We start from the raw sequence: 17204 nt of genomic DNA, 5'->3' as shown, positions 1-17204 counted from the left end.
ACTCCCAGAATGGTGTAAAATACATGGGGTCACGCTGCTTCTTGCCAGTGGGCCTCCTGTGGCTTTCCCTCCCCTGCTCTTGCTGGGCGTGGATGGATCTCACCCTGTCCTGAGACTGCTTCGTCTTGGGTCACTGTCTCTGTATGCCATTGGCCCCCACTGGTCTTAGGGATTCTTTTGTGCAGGCAGAGCTTTCTTCCTGGAAAGCCCCCTCTACCCTCAAAGCTAGCTAATGAATTCTGTCTCATTCTTTATGGCGTGCACAATCCCTCAATGTAGGCAGTCCCGGCAAACATCTGCCTGGTGAAAGTACCTGTGTATGACCTTTATTACTCCAGTAGCTTCTTATACTTTACATAGTTCAGATAAGAAACTCAGATAAATGACAGTAAGCTACATTAACGGAGTTGTTTAGAGAAGGAAGAAAGTGTGGGCCCCAGAGCCTTGAGCCCATGGGGAGCTCCAGCATGCCCAGAGGTGGGCTGGATGAGCAAACTGCAGTGTTAATCAGGCTGCTGAGTTTTACATACTTGAGTTTACACACTTCCAAACTTCCCTGAGCCATCCCCTCCAGAACTTCCCAGAGATCCGTGGAATCCCAGTGCTTGGCTCAGCAGGGATTGTGAAGCTCACCTGCCCCAGCTGGGCTCCCCAGTGACGCTGCCTCTTCTGTGTGACCATCTGCCTCTACTGCTGTATGGGGCACTGTGTCTCTGCTCTGATTCAACCACTGGGGCAGGGCACCATTCTCTTTTTTAGATGAAGAAGCTGAGGCTCTGCTAGGTGAAGGAAGTTGCCTAAGCCCAGCTAGAGAGTACCTGTTGAAACAGGGATTCTGGTCCAGGACCCTTGGACTTTCCACCTCAAGCTCTTGCCACGCGGATCCATCAGTCTTCAGGGATGCTGCTGCTGATTGGGTGGTCCTCCAATTCTCCACGCTCCCCTTCTTCAGAGTCGTGTAAATTCAAACCTGCAGTCCTGGTGGCAGTTATGTCTTCCTGAGAGACGTGTCAGATAGAAACAGGGCTGACACTGTGGCCCCCCTCTCCCACTGCTGCTTACTGTGACTCTTAATGACCAAAGGGCACTCAGGGCCTTTTGCAGGGGCAGAATCCCACCCAGCAGAACTGTGAAAGGAAGACTTTCTTCCTCATCATCTTGGAGGTCACCGTGGAGCTGCTGGCTCTCAGGGACTATGTGGTAGGCTGGTGCCTGGAGGCAAAGGGAGTGGTCTCCTCCTAGAGTTGCTGTCTGAAGTTCAGCGATTTTCAGTGTGGAGGGTCTGCGATTGATCCAGTGTGATGCAGCCCCTGGCACAGGGGGCCTTTGCTCTAATTAACGGTCTCACGGTGACCATGCCTGAGACCAGAGAAGTACTGGAACGTGTGGCTCACGGCTCGTGCCCAGCAGCCTATACATCTGGACATACTGCTGGGGCTGAGGCTTCCCATCTCAGGGAGATTGGCTAAAGCCAAGGGCTGAGTGAGATTCCTGCAGCAGGCAGAATCTCTTCTCTTTTTTTCTCCCACTTCCTGAACTTGTGCTATTGTTGGGCAGCAAGTCAGACTTTGGGGATCGAAGTTGAGTAAGGCAGGTCTATTCCCTTGAGCAGCTGAGTGCCTGGGGAGGAGGACAGTGATATAAATAGACAACCAAGTGTGGTGAGTGAACCATCTGCAGAGGGAGCAGGGCAGGACCACACGTCTGCTGGAGTGTGTCCTGGAAGGCTTCTTGGAGGAGGAGGTGGCCCTGAACTCCATCTCTGAGAATGACTTGGGACTGGGGGAGAAGGTGAAGGAGATGGAATAGGCATTTCTCTCGTGATGGTTCATACAAAAGCCTGCAGATAGGGGAATGCAGGCACATTTGAGGTCTGGGACAATCACTGCAGTTAGTATGTGAGGCCGCCATGGGTGACCTGTGAGCCAATGGCCTCGTGCCCTTCACAGGTTTATTTTCCTGGCAGTTTCTCTTTATTGGGAAGAGCACATGCTGGAAGCAGGTGCCTGCCTGTTCTTCCCCTGTAGTAAGAGAGATAGGAGGATGCGAGAAAGCCTAAGGGAAGAGGGCGAGGAAGAGCACATTCAGCAGGTTCAAATCAGTGTGGGTATAATAAGTGCTTTAAACTGCTTTATTAGCAGTGTGGAGTGAATTGGTGGCAGAGTCCCAGAATATAATCCCTTATCAGTCTGCTGTTCTGACAACTGTTCTGGGCTTTTTATTAATGTGGCTGATAACACTTTACTCTCCGGGGCATTCTGAGATTTAATTAGTTCTTGGGCAATTTAGAATAGGTACTTTAGAATATTAGTGCAGTGTTAATTATAAATGAATGCATATGAACTAATTTCTACAAATGTGTGATTGCATTTACATTAAACTCTTTAGTTGCCTGCTTCCAATTCAACATACTTTGAATTACGAGTTACATGTGAGATACTCTGTTCTGTGGGGAATTCAAGGGTAAGAAATGCAGACACAAATCCTGCACTAAGAGTGTAGGGCTGGAAAACAAAGCAGGACCCCTCCTTTTTTTTGAGATGGAGTTTTGCTCTTGTTGCCCAAACTGGAATGCAATGGTGCGACCTTGGCTCATTGCAACCTCCACCTCCTGGGTTCAAGCGATTCTCCTGCCTCAGCTTCCCGAGTAGCTGGGAATACAGGTGTGTGCCACCATGCCCTAGTAATTTTTTGTATTTTTAGTAGAAGCGGGGTTTCACCATGTTAGCCACGCTGGTCTCAAACTCCTGACCTCAGGTGATCTGCTTGCCTTGGCCTCCCAAAGTGCAGAGATTACAGGTGTGAGCCACCATGCCTGGCCACAGGACCCCTCCTAAAGAAGCACTTCTAGAAGAGGTGGGATGGTAAACAAAGAACAGGAAGATTTTGAGGTAAAAGGAACTTACTTGAGAGATTTTGTATCAAATGGGCTTTGTTTTTCTTAGTAAGGTGTGGGAAGCTCATCAGAGTTAAGGGTGTGTGTGTGTGTGTGTGTCTGTGCGTGCACATGTGCCTGCACGTTAGGGGCTGAGAAGAATGGGAACTTTTTGAGCCCTCCTGTGGGTCATTCATGAGTGCATCAGAGGCATTGAGTGCCTACTCTTTGTGTACCAGGCATGGGGTGGTTGCTGACTACAGGATGTCGCATGAATGGAGGTCTGTATAGTAGTTTCTTAGAGTGTAGTGGGCTGGGCAGAAATGACTCAGACACTGTAAGTATGGGGAACAGCTGGTGGGGGCTCCACAGGGTTTTGGGGGAGCTTGTGGAAGGGGCTTCTCTAGCAGCCTGGAGAGCAGGTGAGGTGGGTGCTCTCTGGTGGCTCGCTGGGGCAGAGAGTTGAAGGCCACACAGACGTCCAGCTCTGAAGAGTGGGGCTGGGGGTAGAGGAGGGCAGAGAGAAGAGGGAAGGAGAGGAGGGGAGTACCATCCTTGCAAGAGGAAATAGCATTTGCTCAGACACAGAGGAGCCGCTGGCCACACAGAGGAGGCTGATGCAGTGATCCTGGGAAGTGTTCTGTGGCATCTGAATCCAGCAGTGGGAGTTGAAATTAGGGGACATATTGTGGAGATGTCAAGGAAGTGCAGTTCACAGGACCTGGCAGAGTTCGCAGAGGGGAGCTGCCTTGGTTTTGGCTGGGGACCAGGGTGAATGGTGGCATCCCTGCCAACCTCAAGAGCCCAGAGGAGATGCAGATTTGGAGGAAAGAGGGTGAGTTAGTTGTGGCCACACATTGATCTGGGGACTGCAGGATATCCAGGAGGGCATGCCGCCCCACACGGAGTCTAGCATGAGGTCCTCAGTGGAGGAGCAGCATCAGTAGAGACTGGGTGGAAGCAGAAGGATAAACCACCAAGGGCAGCCTCCTGAGGCCCCCACAGGGGAGTGTCCAGGGATGGAGACCAGGGAAAGCTGCCTTGAAGGAGGAAGAGGATGGGTTGAGGATGGTGAGTGATGCAGGGAGTTCGGTGAGAAGAAGCTGGGGTGAAGACTCCATTCATTGGGGGATTGTGGGTGTGCCTCATTGCTGACTTGAGTGGGAGCAGTATCAGTGGAAGGAGGTCAGTGGGAGATGCTTGTAGTGGGAGGGAATGAAATTGGGAATGGAGAGAGGAGTCATCCAGAGATGACTAAGACGATGGCCTGGGGGAGCCGTCAGGATGCCAACAGGAGGCAGGTGGCATGCTCAAATGGGTGACTTGAGAAGCTAAGGAAGAGACCCTTTGTAAAGGTATGTTCTGGTCTAGGTACAGCATCAAGTCATGGTGTACCTGCGGGACTGAGAGCAGCTGGGAACAGCAGGGTAAACACGCAAGAGGGGAGAGAAGTCACCAGAACACCGAGGGAGAGAGCTGTGGCCTTTGGTAGAGGATGAGGTCAGCCTGTGATAACCTGGCAGGGAGGGAGCCTGGAGAATAAATACCGCCCCCCACCCCCGACTTTCCCCCTTTCCTTTCATCTCCTGCTGGTGCCTCCACTGGTTAAACCCAGTTGGAAGCCAGAGAGCAGTAGGGCCCATTGTGTGGTCCTTACTGGTCAGCCTTGGGAGCCGGGTAGAGAGGGGGGAGGGGCGACCTGGAAGGGCAAGCAGGACCTCACCAGAACTTCAGGAGACTCTGGGTGCTTGCTCATTATCTGCCCTTAAAAGGGACACACTCAGGTCTCTGTTCCTTAAGTAATGGCCCCCTCCAGTTTACATCAGAACATCTCACTCCGTGCAGGGGCGCTAGACCCTGTCATCGTAGAAAGGGCTTCAGCCCCGCGGGGCATGCACACCATTTGCCAACATCTGCTTCCCTCTTTAAGGTTTGCATTCCACGTTGTGCGATGTCATCGCTTTTTCAAATGCCGTCTTTTCCAAAGGAAATGAAATATAAAGAAGTATGCTAATGTGCTGGGGTTGAAGAGCAGTGCTGCACAGTAAAAGTTACAGTTCTTGGAACATCAGCACCTGGGGAAAATGCACAAAGCTAGGTGGTAGGGGGAGAAAGGGGCTCGGTCGCAGCTCATGATTAATACAAACCGAAAGAAACCAGAAAGAAGTCATCATCCCAACCTCAGGCCTGAGTAGGACTTTCACGTATATAATTGGGCGTGAAGTCGACAGACTGGCGTGCAGCCAGTGTTTCCTGAAGGCCTACTGTGTGTGCTCACCATGTGAGAAGGTTCTGCATCTGTTCCCTCATGTGAACCTTACAGTGACTCATTCTGCAGATGCAGATAAGTTTAGAGTGTTCCAAATTCATCCAGCTGAAAGGCAGAGCCTGGATCTTAGCTGAGATGCCTTTAACTCCAAATCTTGTGTTTTTCACCATGCATTCTCAAAACAGTGACTTTTTATTAAAGCCGTATTTCACGTAGTACACTGTACCTCTTAATTCAGTAGTTTTAATGCTGTTTCCAGGGCTCTTCAGAGTTGCTTAGTGGCTGGGGCTAGAAGGATACTGAGGACAGGTGTGGGAGGCTGGCAGGGAGCTCATCCACTTTAATCTGAGAGATTGTACTTTTTTTAGATTATTTATATTGAAATTGCCTAAAAAGCAGGAAAAAGGTCCTGCCAGTTAAAAAAATTTGAAAATTACCATCCCAGTGTGCTGACAATCACAGCTGAATTCAGACAGTGATGCTACAAAAACTTGATGGACAAGGGGACTTCAGCTAAGGGCCTTGTTTTCTGGAAGAGCACATTTATAAGAGCCTTGGAAAAAAAGTGAACCATTAAGAGGCTGGTTAAAAACACACGCCATGTACATAATAGTAGAGATACAGGTGCTAGTTAATGCTCAAGACAGTGCTTTGCAAACTGTCATGTGCCACTCAGAAGATAAGGTATTGTTATTATTATAGTATTAATAGTATAGTTGATCTCCCTTCTGTGATATTGACTAAAGGGAAAATACTAGACAGGCATAGACTACTGTTAGAAATTTCCATTTACACCCACTGTTGCTGATGGAATTAATGCTGGCCTCCCTTCCTGTGATCTGGCTTACCCAGGGTAGGGCCATAAAGAGCTCATTGGGGTTTGATGTCATCTAGTCTGCTCTTCCTCTTAAGCATCTCAGACAGATTTCAGCTATTGATCTCACTAAAATTACATTCTGTTTTCTCTTGGCTAAAGAGTCTTTTCTAGAGCTCAGTGAAGATATTTTTAAACGTTCAATACAACGAAAACAAAATACTACCTTAGAATTAACTGTGTAATTAGCACATGTACATGAAGAAGCAGGATATTTGAAGAGGGTTCATTTTGAAAATGGCATCTAGAGGACTTGGAGTTTGACCTGGGTCACCCCAGCAAGCCCGGAAACCCCTGGGGCTCCCTTCGGTGTCCTTATTTTCCACATTAGGATGTGTTTGTTAAAAGACATCTGCTTGCCAGCTGTTCTTTGTCAAGCACCCTGCCTAGGCCCAGGGACTCAACCGGGTTTTCTCTGAAACAAGTGTTAGTAAATTATCCAAAATTCCCCGTCAGCATCAGCTAGGGGGCTTGGATTTCAGCTGGGGGTCTTTGACCCTGCGCTGTATCCTACCATCTTGGAAGAGTGACTTTTAGCAGCCGTGCTTATTGCCAGAAGGTTCAGTGTATCTCAGTGCAAGGGAGACAGGCATTTATTTGTTGAACAGAACTCTGGCTTTCTTCAATCCCCAAGAATTGCCTCTTCATAGCACAGAGAATCACTGCAGAGCTGGAAGAGCTGGGCACACCATTGACAAGCCAATAGGGGACTTTAAATGCCTGGGCCTGGATGCCAGGCCAGAGCAGCAGCCTGTTGCACCCGGGAGCCAGCTGTGCAGTTGACTGTGCAGCGTGCCTTCTCGGGCTGGAGTGGGGCCGTTCATCTGCATGGAGTGATTAGGAGCAAATGGCCTCTTGCTGTGTATGGGCGCTTGGCTGAGGGTGCACAGAGCAAATGCCAGCCTTACTTCGTCTACCTCAGCCTTCAGCACAGCTGGGCCCAAGCCCCCGGTCAGAGAGAGGTGGATGAGAAGGAAAGGAGCGGTGTTTGGATGCTGCGGTGCCTGAGCTTCCTGTAAGCCTTTCGCACCTCTGCCTATGGTAAAAGCAAAAATGCTGTTTATGGAAACCACTTATAGTCCACTAGCCAGGCCCCTCCGTTCTCTCCAGCACCTTAACACAGTATTACACTTTGCCACTTGACCGTCACCTCATCTCATTGTGGAGCCAGCTTTTTGGCTGGTTCCTCTCTGCACTCTTTCTAAACTTCTGCTCCTGCAGAGCATCAGAGGCAGGAGGGGTTGTGGGAAGTGCTCACCTTGCAGTCTGCTGGACTTCAATGTGATGCTGGGTGTACCACTCATGGGGACAGTGTCCAGGCTCAGTCACCTCTTCTCCTTACTAAGCTTCGGACTCCTTATCTTTATAAGGGGCTTGGGAGCAGTCCTGCCTCATCAGGATGGTGGAGACTGAGGGAGACCGTGGCATGTGCAGTGTCCTGAGTGGCTGCAAGAGGCCTTCCCTTGCTATTTGTTTAATGACTGGATGACTTTCCCACTTTGTGAGGTTGGCTGCCCTTCCTCTCTTTCCCCGCTTTACTGAGTATCTATGATGTTTTGGGCACAGTGGAAGACTTCCAGTGAAATAGGCTAAATCTTGCCAGGCCTTACTGAACTTACATCCACCTAGGGGAGACAAACAAGAAACAAGTAAACAGATACATAGACAAGCCACTCACAATAACTGTCCTTATCAGTAGGGACTGTTTGTGTGAGATGTGTTTGTTAGATGTGTTTGTTAGATCAGAGCTTAGAGCACTAGACCACAGTTGCTGGTGGTCCGCAACTGCAATGGTTTAAAATAGGCTTTGTGTGAAATGATTTTGCCCAACTCTAGGCTAATGTAAGTGTTCTGAGCACATTTAAGGTAGGATAGGCTAAGCTATGATATTTGGCAGGTTAGGTGTTTTAAGTGCATTTTTGACAATGATATTTTTGACTTAGGATGGGTTTATTGGAATGTAACTCATCGTAAGTTGAGAAGCATCTGTATTTAACAACACAAACTTTTCCTACTTCCCAAAGGCCTGCACTCTACCAGACTCAGGTAAAATGATTACCTTCTAACGTACTGTGTAGTTTAGTTATTTATTATGTTTTAAACTGATTGTCTCTTTCCTCACTAGCATGTAAACTCCAGAGGGCAGGGCTCTTTCCCTGTTTTGTACACTAAAGTATTACAAATACTAGAACAGTGCTGACCACTCCATAAGTATCTGCTGAACGAACTGTGGCTAGTAAAGAACAAATAAATGCTATAGTGTGTACATAATTTCCAAGTAAATATTTATTTCTTTTGTGCAGAAATGATATTTTGCTTGAATATGGACACTTAAGAAAATTTGAAAATAGGAAAGTGAGAAAGGAAAATCATCTCATAAAGATAATATTTTATTTAGTAGTAGGGGATAATTGTTAAACTTTGTATTGGAGATAGAAATTCTGTTTTCAGAGGAGAAACACTTGGTATGAATATTTAATCAAATTGAGGAGAGGGTAACCAGCAAGCAGGCATAGAAACTGAAGAGGCAGACTTGAAATCAGACCCATAGTTGACCTGGCCCTCCCTAGTCACAAGCAGCCACTCTTTTGCAAATAAAAATGCACAGAGACTGGAAACCAGGGGTGTGACTGCCTGCCTCATTCTGCAGCAAACACCACACATACCAGGACAGCCTGGGGTAGGAAGCTGGCAGACACTCAGACAACCCCAGTGCTGCACCTCTCTTCTGTTGCCATGGTTGCACAAGATGACGAGTGGCTCTGGAGCAGAAGTATGGGTGTCGCAAAGTGTCCTTCTCTGTTCGTGTTTCCTGAAAACTCATAGCAATGAATTTGCTCATAGTAACTGTATTAGTCTGTTTTCACGCTGCTGATAAAGACATTTTTCTTCCCGAGACTGGGAAGAAAAAGAGGTTTAATTGGACTTACAGTTCCACTTGGCTGGGGAGGCCTCAGAATCATGGCGGGAGGCGAAAGGCACTTCTTACATGGTGGTGGCAAGAGAAAAATGAGGAAGAAGCAAAAGCGGAAACCCCTGATGAACACATCAGATCTCGTGAGACTTATTCACTATCATGAGAATAGCACAAGAAAGGCCAGGCCCCATGATTCAGTTACCTCCCCCTGAGCCCCTCCCACAATTCGTGGGAATTCTGGGAGATACAATTCAAGTTGAGATTTGGATGGGGACACAGCCAAACCATGTCAGTAATCATGGTCGAGACTATCTGCAATTTAGTGAATCAAGCCCGTGGTTTACGGCAGCTCAGAGGGCTCTTGTGCATGTGCAAGGTGGGTTGGGCAGCGCAGGTCACCATACAAACTGTCTGTTTTGTAGTGGTGAAGTCTCTGTTCCCAGAGTGGTTCACAGGTAGTGTAGACGGCATTCCTTTGAGATGGTTGCGTGATAACTGCCTGATGATTGGAAATTGTACAGAATGACCCCCCACCATCCTATCTGCCCCTAAAGGCTTGGGGTCCCTGAGTGTACATTAGAACCCAGACTTTCTGTCGTGGTTCTTAGTGTGTTGCCATATCATTGTCCAAGAAATATCTAATCTTAATTGTTGTTATTAATACTAGCTGGGGCATTATGTTGTATATTTATTTAATTTGCATGGTAGAGACGATAAAAGTCTTAAAAACAAAGCTGAATCTGAAACAAGATATTTTGGATTGAACGAACTGAAGCACTTCTAACATAGGAGGAGGGCTTTGTTCACTGGGAGAATGTGGAGGTAGGGGTTTTCTTGCGTGACTGTGCAGAGCCATGGCCCCTGCTCCAGGTGTGTGGGTGCGTGGGACACTCTCGTGGCCGTCTAGAACCACCAGATGCTGAGAGCAGAGGTGGGAAGCTCTCCTCAAGATTGCCTCTGACGACTAACTTAATCTCATCTGGTTCTTAGGATTTCTAAATTTGGTGCCCATCAGGGTGGCTGCCAAGACAGGGGAGTGAGAGTAGCTGTGGTGTGTGGTTGAGAGAGTCTTTGGGGTGGTGTCCCAGATATGTTTTCAAAAGGCGGAGAAGGTGAACATTGATGAGATGTTTAATATGTGCCTGGGGTTTTCCCCGTAATTGTGTTCTTCCTCCTTACAGCCATCTTTTGAGGTCCTTATTTATATTTTATTTTTTATGAGTGATTTTAGGGAGATTCATCAATTGTCCAGAGTTCCATTGCAAGTGGTTAAGTTGTGTCCTACCCCAGCCTCTCTGACTCCAGAGTGCTGCATGCCCACTGCCTCTCTGCAGTGGTTCCATTAACCAGCCCCTGTGCTGCTCAGGCCAGCTGGTTTGTAGCGAGCTCACAGCATGACTGAATGCAACAGCCATGCGCAAGAGGGAGAAGCAAAACCCATCGACAGCTATGGAATTTTTAAAAGGAAAGGAAGCTGGAGTGGAGCCTAGGCAGGAAAGAGTAGAAAAGTTTAAAAAGTCAATAATTCGGAGGAAGCAGGAGACTATTGAAAAACACCTATTGAAAGGCCATGATACATGTGAGCTGAAGATGGGACATGCCAAGCCCTCAGAAAAGCACCATCAGCATGACTTCTAGGTCGGGTCCTCGAGGCATTTCAGTGGACAAAATGCAACTTTGAAAAGTACAAAGATTGGTCAAGTGAGGGTATAGGGAAATTGGTGAACAACCAGGTCAAATGGGAATGAGGACTTTGGTGTCCAAAAGGGAGTGGGCAGACAATTACTAACGAGGCTGTTGTTAAAATGTCTTTCTCTTTTACCCTGTACCCTCCATGCTTTCCACAAAGAAGTATTGAGCACCTGCTACACACCAGACCTAATGCTGGGGATGGGAAACACACAGTCATGTGGCTGTTGAGAGAGCTGGGTTCAGGGCTGTGAGGAGCATGGGGTGTACAGGAGTGCAATGGAGAACCTGATATTTCTCTCCATGAAGCACCTGCTTTTGTAGGCCAGAGTCTCTGGGTGGCATCTGGGTCTCCATGCCGGTTCTGCTCCTGCCTCACCTCCCACTCCCCACATACTGGGTGTTTTACCTGGAGTTATTTGATATTCCCTAAATGCACCTGGCATTTGCCTCTGAGTGAGCATGTGTGTTCTTTTTCTGTGAGAGCCTTGTTCTTTTCACAGTGCTCCAGGCCTCAAGGGATCAGTTAAGATCATCTCCAAGAACCATTTTCAAGGCCGTTCAGTGCAGTGCCTGGCACCATGGTGCCTGAATCAGTTGGAAAGCTTAGTGTTGAAGCTTCTGAAGCTCTCAAGAATAGAATGTAATGTCCGTGGACTGTGGATCCATGCTGCATGAGGCCACAGAGAATTGATGAAGGATGTGGGGGCTTGGAGGTGTGTATTTGGGGCAGTCTTGAATGGGCAGAGTCTTAGCTTAGGTTCCCCACTGGAAACAGCTTTGGCTGCAGATAGTTTACCTGAGTGGTAGTCCCAGGAAGCAGGAGTGGGGGAGTGAGAAGAGTGAGACAGGGAAGGAGCAATGCCAAGGACTTTTTAGTGGGGTCCCTGCTGTAGGTAGTGGGGATTTGACTCTCAAGATATTGCCATGGGCCAGCCACAGTAGCTCACACATGTAATTCTAGCACTTTGGGAGGCCGAGGTGGGTGGATCACTTGCAGTCGGGAGTTCGAGACCAGTCTGGCTAACATGGCGAAACCCCGTCTCTACTAAAAAGATACAAAAATCAGCTGGATGGGATGGTGCGTACCTGTAATTCCAGCTACTTGGGAGGCCGAGGCATGAGAATCACTTGAACTCCGGAGGTGGAGATTGCAGTGAGCCAAGATTGTGCCACTGCACTCCAGCCTGGCAGCCTGGGCGACCAAGTGAGACTCTGTCTCAAAAAAAAAGATGCTGCCATGGTGACTCCCAGAATTGTCTGCCTGGACAGTGTCCAGAGCACTGGTTCCACCTTAGCCGCTGCCAGAGTCACGTCTGGGCTGTGGGATACAAGGAGAGCCCCACTGTCCCTTGCCGAGGGGAGGACCAGAGCCTGCACTCAGTGCGGACTCGAGGCTGGTGTGGTCCAGTGGGTTGAAGGTGCATGGTGTTCTGTCCCCTGCTCTTTTGTCTCTTCCAGGTTTTTCTTTTACTATCTCTCATATTTTTCACTCTTTCTCCTTCTTTTCTCCCTGCAACTTCCTTTCTCCTACCTTCTTCCTTATGTAATAGTTCCACCTATTTGTATGTGAGGGCCTTAGAATTTAGAGATTTAGACGTTGTTTGGTCTGACTTCCCATGTGATTCAGAGTCTTTTCCACAGCATTTCCAATGGTATCTGTGACTTCCAAGGAAAACCCTCCTCAGAAACGTGTCTGAAAAACACCCTTTCCTTGGACAGCTCTAACTGTTGGAAGTTCCTTTCTCTGCCCTGAGATCAATCGCAGGGGACTCTACCCATTGGTCCTAGCTTCATCTTTTTGAACATAACAGAGCAGGTCTTCCTCATTGTCTGGCTCTAGCCCTCTGGAGGCCTACGTTAGGCTTCATAAAATCGCAAGAAGTCAGGGACCCAACCTCCAAGAGGTCACAATGTGGATAAGGCATGTCAACAGATAATTGTAAGCAGTGTGGGAAAGTCCAACCGTTGGTTCGGTGCTCTGTGTGTGTGTAAAGAGAATGGAGGACGTAAGAAGGTGAAGGGTACAGAGTGTCACAGAGGAGGGGAAATCTGAGCTGCCTTTTGGCTTGTCACTCAGACAAGCAGGGGTGTGTGAATCAGGACGTTGTGCAATACATGTCTGTGTGCCAAGGTCCAGGGGCTGTAAACAGCACCGGGTGTCGGTCAACTTGTGGTTCAGCATTGTTGGAGCCCAAAGGGGTAGGAGATAAGTACATGAGGGTGTGTGCTTGCAAGTCATGGCCTTGATGGTGCAGAGATAGTGGGAGAGGATTTATGGCAATTCTTGGAGGACTTTACCTAGCACTTTCTCCTAATGGAGATGAGAAGGAAGCCCGATGAAGGGTTTTAAGCAGGCAAGTGACAGAATTAGATTTGGATTTTTAAAACAATTCCTCTAGGGTCTAGGTGGAGGAGGATGGTTCGGAGAGTGTGTTAGTCAAGATACTGTTAGCAGAGGCACTGGTTAAAAATGAGTTTAATAATGAGAATGTTCTCTCATGTAACAAGAAGTCCAGGCACAATGGTTCAAGGGCTGGTTCAGGGGCACATCTGTACCGTGAAAGCCCCAGGATCCACCTCTCTCTTTGTGATGCCCAAGGCATTATCATGCTCTTTCACTTGGCTTCTCTTAGCTGCTGGGTGGATGCCTCAGTTCTGGCAGTGGACATAGCAATACCCAGCTGAGGAAGAGAGGCGGTACTTTCCCCATGAGGAAGGAAAACCACTCTTGGAAGTCCCTAGACCCTTCTCCTCAGACCCCATTGGCCAGGCTTGGGTCCTGTAGCCCTAGCTGTTCAGATGGAGCAGCATTCCTAGTTCCTGGAGTGGGAGGTGGCATCACGCTCCAGGAGGGACGGGTGTTGGGAATGGGTAGGGTGAATACCAACAATGCACACCCCAAAGCAGCCGTGGGGAAGGAAACTCAAATTGGAGCTGTAGGAATGGTGAGGAGAGAGATGAGATTCTTGTGCAGTCTTCTCTTCTCCACCAACGCCAGCTCAGGTCTCCATTGGCTTTTAAAACGGCATGGTGCCAGACCTTCACCCACGTCCAGCCACCCGGTTCTGCAGTGTGTTCCTAACATACGATGCCTAAAGCAGAGTCCGGACGCAGTTTATCCAGATGCAGTTTATCTGGTGCAGAGCGTGGTGATCTCTTCATCTGCTTCTTCTTAGTGTAGGTGAATGTCGTTTGGTTTTTGTTGATTCATGCTGTTAACCTGGGTTGAGCTTCTGGCAAGTTCTAATTCTCAGGTCTTTTTTTTAAATGTGAACAAATCTGTTCCTGGCATATCACCCACATATTGAATTGTATCCCATGGTGAATTCCGGTATAAAGCAAGGCATCATTTTAAAAGCAAAAAATTCTGTAAAATGTTGTTTCTACCTTCTTATAGCATCCAATATATTCTGCTATAGTTATTTATGCGTGTGTATCACCCAGTATGTAGGCCACAAAAAGAACTTCTGTGACTCAGGCAATTTGTAGATTTTGAAATGTTTTTATTATAGGCACTAAAAAGTAAAATAAAATGAAAACTGCTGTTAGGCATGATGCAAATCAAGCCTACAAAATGTAGGCACTGCCAGTGACTTTGAGATCACTTGTTTTCCTCATTCTCCGGCTTTATAGGAGTCATGGTGCTCTTCAAGGGAGGGACACGTCTGATGGTCTTGACTTTTTCCCTTTAGCCTTGGAGAGTGATGCGGTTCTGTCTGATTCATGATCTCATTTATTCATTCTTTTTAGCTCAATGTTACCATATTTAGTGCTGATACTAGTTATATGATTAAGGGCCTTTTCCAGTGAATGAAAGAACTTCTATAAAACTGTTTTGCTAGGTCTAAAAATGGTCCAAGCACCTGGACTGTGGGACAAACACCAAAAAAACTTTATAGAATACAAAATTAGAATGTTTGTTTTGATCAATCTGCCATTAGCCAAGTTTTTTTCTGGCCTCTTCTTGAGTGAGCTTTCCTTGAATCAGCCTGCCTCCCTAAGAAAGAATACTCCTCCATTTTATCTTTTCACTTCAGACATTCCTTGGTACATTTACTTGGGGAACTGGCTTTAGGCAGAGTTGAATCACTGGAAACAGACGTACCGAATGGCCTCTGGCTATCTCCCTTTGGTTTCTCCTGTTTCTGCCATATTACTGCATGGTTCCGATCTCACCTCCCTATAACCCGACCTTGGCAGCACTTTCTGGACCCCCACCTTGCGCCTGCGCACCCTGCCTCCCTTCGTCCGTTTCCACACTCATGGCTGAGAAAGGCTTATGTGGAATTGTTCCCTGTGCATTTGTCATATGTTCTGAGGAAGTGAATTTTGGGCAGGTTATTTCAGGTTTTGTGGCTCTATTTCTAAGAAAGAGAAAACTCCTTTTCCTCCCTTCCCTATATTTCCTCTTCACTTAGGGATCTCAAATAGTGTGCATTCAAGAGGTGGCTCCTTTGTTCTTCACTTGGATATCGAAGCTTTTCTTACCCCTCAGGCTAATGCCAAGGGTAGCCATGTGGAATTAGCTGTTGTTCTTTCTGTGGCTGACACATTCCTTCTTCAGTGTATTTCAACATTTTTTGAACCCGTTGACTTTGCTCTCCGCAGCAGCGGCACAAATATAATCCAGCCCTTCCCGGCTTAGACACCTGTGGCTCTCCATGGCCTTCCAGAGGCAGCAGGCAGGCCCCAGGCATTGTTTCCCTTTGCTCTTCCATTGTTTTAAGAAATTTTAGACTAGAGTCAGCCTTGAAAAATCAGAAGATTTCATGTAAATCTGGATTTCCAGTCTCGCTGTGAGCCGTCAGAAGACCCAGCAGGCTGGTCCTCTGTGGGAACTTGAGTCTCCTTTCCTTCCAGCTTCACCCCCTCCCCAGGCCTGACTGGTCTCCATGCACATTGATGTTTCACTCCCAGTTCCCCAAAGGAAGGTTCCAGGCTTCTCATGGCCATTCAGGGCCCTCTAGGACCCAGCTCTGACGCCCTCCCCTGGTTTTATTTCTATCTCCCTGCTTCCTCGTGGAGTTGTCACCACACGGGGTACTTGGGCACTGGTTTATACTTTGGCTTTGCCATCTGTCCCTAGATTGGAACACCATTGTTTCCACCACACCCACTCCTCCTTTGCCCTATACCCCTTGCCTGTATTTCCTGACCATTGCTTCGCACATGCTTGCTTTTTATGTGAACCGAGGGTTTACCTCCCCACGAAGTGGAGAATCTACCATCCTTTCCTGTAACCATCTCAGACCCTTGCTCATTTCATTCGGTGCGCAGCAGACTGCCCTGGACTGCCTGTGCTGTTTGCATGTCTGCCTCTCCCCCTGCACGGTGGGGCCCTCGAGAGCAGGGTCTGCACCTTATCACTCCTTTTGTCCACCATTCCTGGCACTAGACAGTAGCTGATAAGTGTAAGTTGAATAAGTGAATGATTTATTTCTTAGAATATAAATCTTGGAGACCTTATCTTCTGTGCAGTGTTGTTTATTAATGATTCTGAAGTCTGCTAGGCCTCATGAAGACAAGACAAGACAAGAAACTATGTCTGCTTCACCCAACAGTGTATGCCCAGGGCCTAGGTGATGGCCTGTGGCAGGGAGCAGTGAACATGTACTGAATCGAGTGAAGGAGTGAAGAGCCACCGTGGTACCTGCAGTGATTCCGTGGTCTGCGTGGCACTGCAGACCAAAGAGCTGTGTTACCTTTACTGTCCCGTGAAAGAGTAATGTTTATCCTCCAACTCTGCCACTGATATAAAAGGATACCTTATGCATCTTGGTATTTGCTCCTTAGGTAACGAGTCTGACCTTGAACTAGAAAAGAAGTGTAAGGAAGATGATCGAGAAAAAGCCTCGAAAAGACCACGGTCACAGAAAACAGAGAAAGTCCAGAAGATCTCAGGAAAGGAGGCCGGACAGCTGTCTGGGGCGAAGAAACCCATCATAAGTGTGGTTTTAACTGCACACGAAGCAATTCCAGGTGACTGCACCAAGCGGGAAAGGACAAGGCAAGACCCTTGGCAAGTCTGTGCCAAGGGCAGCCTGATGTCACAGTCTGAGTCAGAACACAGAGCTGGTGCATTGGTGGGGCTCTCCATTTAATCACCCACTAATTCGAGAGGATGAGACCTACTTACTGCCCAGGTGTTGTGGTTAATGGATGGAGGAGAAGCTGTGAGGGCTGCTGTGAGGGCCGCTGCTCTTGCTGTAGTCCCACAGCCCCGCCGTGCCGCTCCTGCTGGAGTAGTGGTTCCGGGAGCAGTTTGTTTTCTTCGTCCCCTCACCCAGCTCTTCTCCTGGGTGTGTGCCTTCCCCTCCTGCTCTCAGCCATGCTGTCCTGCATGTGAGGCCCGCCCATTCAGCCAGACGCATGCAGGCTGCTGCTCCCAAACCCATGCTAACTCTGCTCACCTTCTGTTTTGTATTTTTTTCCTCTCTACACATAGAAAAGATGTAAACTGACATAGATACCCACTATTTCCATCTCTCAAAGGTTAGAGTTCTGTTCTCATTTTTCTTTTCTTTTAAGATCAAGACAGTGGGAAATGTCTTAAGGTGGTATCCTGGGGTGCCTCTGA

General features: G+C 48.0%; 1 protein-coding gene across 12 annotated transcripts in view; it reads left to right on the top strand.

Annotated features, from left to right (window-relative positions):
* ZFAT (zinc finger and AT-hook domain containing) overlaps positions 1–17204 on the top strand; it is a 236882-nt gene that overhangs the window by 87509 nt on the left and 132169 nt on the right. For 10 of the 12 annotated variants that reach the window (XR_010127299.1, XM_054498874.2, XM_054498873.2 and 7 more), the window contains one exon: positions 16421–16606. The exons of the other annotated variants lie outside the window; for them this stretch is intronic. Coding sequence is in view for 9 of the 10 variants with exons in the window: in XM_054498874.2 (XP_054354849.2) it covers positions 16421–16606 (186 nt within the window). In the remaining variant the exon portion in view is untranslated. The remainder of the gene's footprint in view (positions 1–16420; positions 16607–17204) is intronic. 12 annotated transcript variants of the gene reach the window in all.

The sequence above is a fragment of the Pongo pygmaeus genome, chromosome 7, assembly GCF_028885625.2.
Source record: "Pongo pygmaeus isolate AG05252 chromosome 7, NHGRI_mPonPyg2-v2.0_pri, whole genome shotgun sequence".
Taxonomy (NCBI): domain Eukaryota; kingdom Metazoa; phylum Chordata; class Mammalia; order Primates; family Hominidae; genus Pongo; species Pongo pygmaeus.
This window is presented reverse-complemented; position numbering and strand designations above follow the sequence as displayed.